The sequence below is a fragment of the Haplochromis burtoni genome, unplaced genomic scaffold (assembly GCF_018398535.1).
Source record: "Haplochromis burtoni strain Fernald_Lab_line unplaced genomic scaffold, NCSU_Asbu1 Contig_2003, whole genome shotgun sequence".
Taxonomy (NCBI): Eukaryota; Metazoa; Chordata; class Actinopteri; order Cichliformes; family Cichlidae; genus Haplochromis; species Haplochromis burtoni.
The window spans coordinates 7,381-9,537 of NW_024584364.1; the positions used below are offsets into that span (position 1 = coordinate 7,381).

At 51.9% G+C, this 2,157-nt stretch overlaps 1 protein-coding gene across 1 annotated transcript; it reads right to left on the minus strand.

Annotated features, from left to right (window-relative positions):
* Window positions 1–913: 913 nt before the first annotated feature.
* LOC102294471 (extracellular tyrosine-protein kinase PKDCC-like) lies at window positions 914–1,808 on the minus strand. The gene is given in 2 exon segments (XM_014331358.2): window positions 914–1,763; window positions 1,766–1,808. Coding segments are annotated over 2 exon segments (864 nt in total). The 3' UTR covers window positions 914–942.
* Window positions 1,809–2,157: the final 349 nt, after the last annotated feature.

The window sequence follows — 2,157 nt, forward strand, 5'->3', positions numbered from 1 at the left end:
ATGTGACGTATGACCCTGAAGGTAAGCGTGTCATGGACAAAAGTAAAACAGTATGTCGGATGTGCCACCCAATGCTCAATTACATTGGTGGGAACTAGTGCGTGAGTGCAGTTATCTCGTTAACAGAGATTTGCCGTGTTGTGGCGTTAACGTCATTTCAACGAGATTAACGCTGACAGCACTAGTGGGAACACAACGAATATGACTGCACATGTACGCTGACATCATCCTAGTGCAAAGACAAGTGGAAGCAGGCAAAAGCAACAAGCACGCATGCTACAAACTTTACCCGAGTCGTTTAGACAGCCGTTAGCACATGATTCTCCTTATGGGGACCTGATATGTTTAATATGCTGCTGAGAATATAGCCCAGAAGAAGCGTATAGTATAGCTTTTAATTTAGAAAGAGCCATTTCTCTGTAATAAACTCTGTTTTCCGGGGTGATCGTGGCTCAAGAGTTAGGAGTTCGCCCTGTAATCGGAAGGTTGCCGGTTCGAGCCCCAGCTTGGAGAGTCTCGGTCGTTGTGTCCTTGGGCAAGACACTTTACCCGTTGCCTACTGGTGGTGGTCAGAGGGCCCGGTGGCGCCAGTGTCCGGCAGCCTCGCCTCTGTCAGTGCGCCAGGGTGGCTGTGGCTATAATGTAGCTTGCCATCACCAATGTGTGAATGTGTGTGTGAATGGGTAGATGACTGGATATGCAAAGCGTTTTGGGGTCCTTAGGGACTATTAAAAGCATACATCACATTCAGTTGTTGGCTTCAAACGCCTCCTCGTCAGCCTGGTCTCCACACTGCTCCTGCAGATCCACAGAGCTGTGCTGCGTTCTACTTGTTAAACAGGAGGGCGCGGTTCTCGAGTGCCACGTCTTGCATCAGTTCCCATCGCCCCGCTGTGTGCCATCTCTTGGTAACTCCCATTTCGACAGAAACCCGCTCGGACGTCAGGCGCTTGATTTTTCAACAACTTTTGTCTTCTTTACATAAACTTCTGATGTCCCATCAGGCACCAGGTGACTGAAGCCACTCCTGAAAGAGGCTAGGAGGCGGCCCGTCCAAGTCTTCTGCCCCGTCAGAGTGAAGCTGTTGCACTAAGAGTGGGAGTTACAGATGCACGCTGCCTCTCGGGCACTGTGGACTGACAGCACGCAGCCCTGCTGGCTGTAGGATGGCCAGCAGCGGTACTCCACGTTCCCAGAAGTGCCCATCCCTCGCATCACAGTGTGATCTCTGATTATTGATGGAGACAGGTTCTCCAGGTGTAGGTCAGACTAATAGAGGTGGAGGATGTGTTCAAAGGCCTCCAGCGTCTGATTGATGTCAGCTTTCAGCTCCCCTGTGGCATTCATGATGCGGTCTACCAGGTGTGTGAGGCCGGGCGGGGCCTGGTGAGGCAGCAGGTAGGTGAAAAAATACCTGTAGGCGTTGTAAATGTTCCTCTTCTCGTTTAGCCCCTCACACACACCCCAAGCTGAGCAGGGCAGAGTAAAGTTTCTGTGTGGAAACTGGAGAGTACAGTCTGCGTCTGTGTGACAGGTGGTCTCCTCCGCGCTGGCATCATCCAGGTCCGTGAGCTTCAGCGAGCCGGACACTGTGACAAACTGCCGAGGCTGGAAGTCCAAAGGGCCACGGCGGAGCAGGACCAGGTCCAGACAGACTCTGAATCTGTCCACCCAGGGGCTCTGGAACAGCTGGATCATCTGGAGAGGGTTCCCCTGCTCCAGATTGACTTTGACTCTTTCGGCCTCTCCTTCTCTTCCTCCTTCAGCTTAATGATGTTCAGATGCTGGAGTCTTTGGAGAAGGACCATTTCTTTCCTCAGCTTGAATGAAATGAGTTTTAAATTAAGGCAACATGGTGGCATGGTGGTTAGCACTGTTGCCGCACAGCAAGAAGGTCCTGAGTTCAATTCCAACCTCAGGACAGGGTCTTTCTGTGTGGAGTTTGCATGTTCTCCCCGTGTTTGTGTGGGTTCCCTCCGGGTACTCCGGCTTCCTCCCACTGTCCAAAGACATGCAGCTTGTGGGGATAGGTTAATTGGAAAATCCAAATTGCCATTAGGTGTGAATGTGCGAGTGAATATGAGCGCGAATGGTTGTCTGTCCCTGTGTGTTGGCCCTGCGACAGACTGGCGACCTGTCCAGGGTGTACCCTGCCTC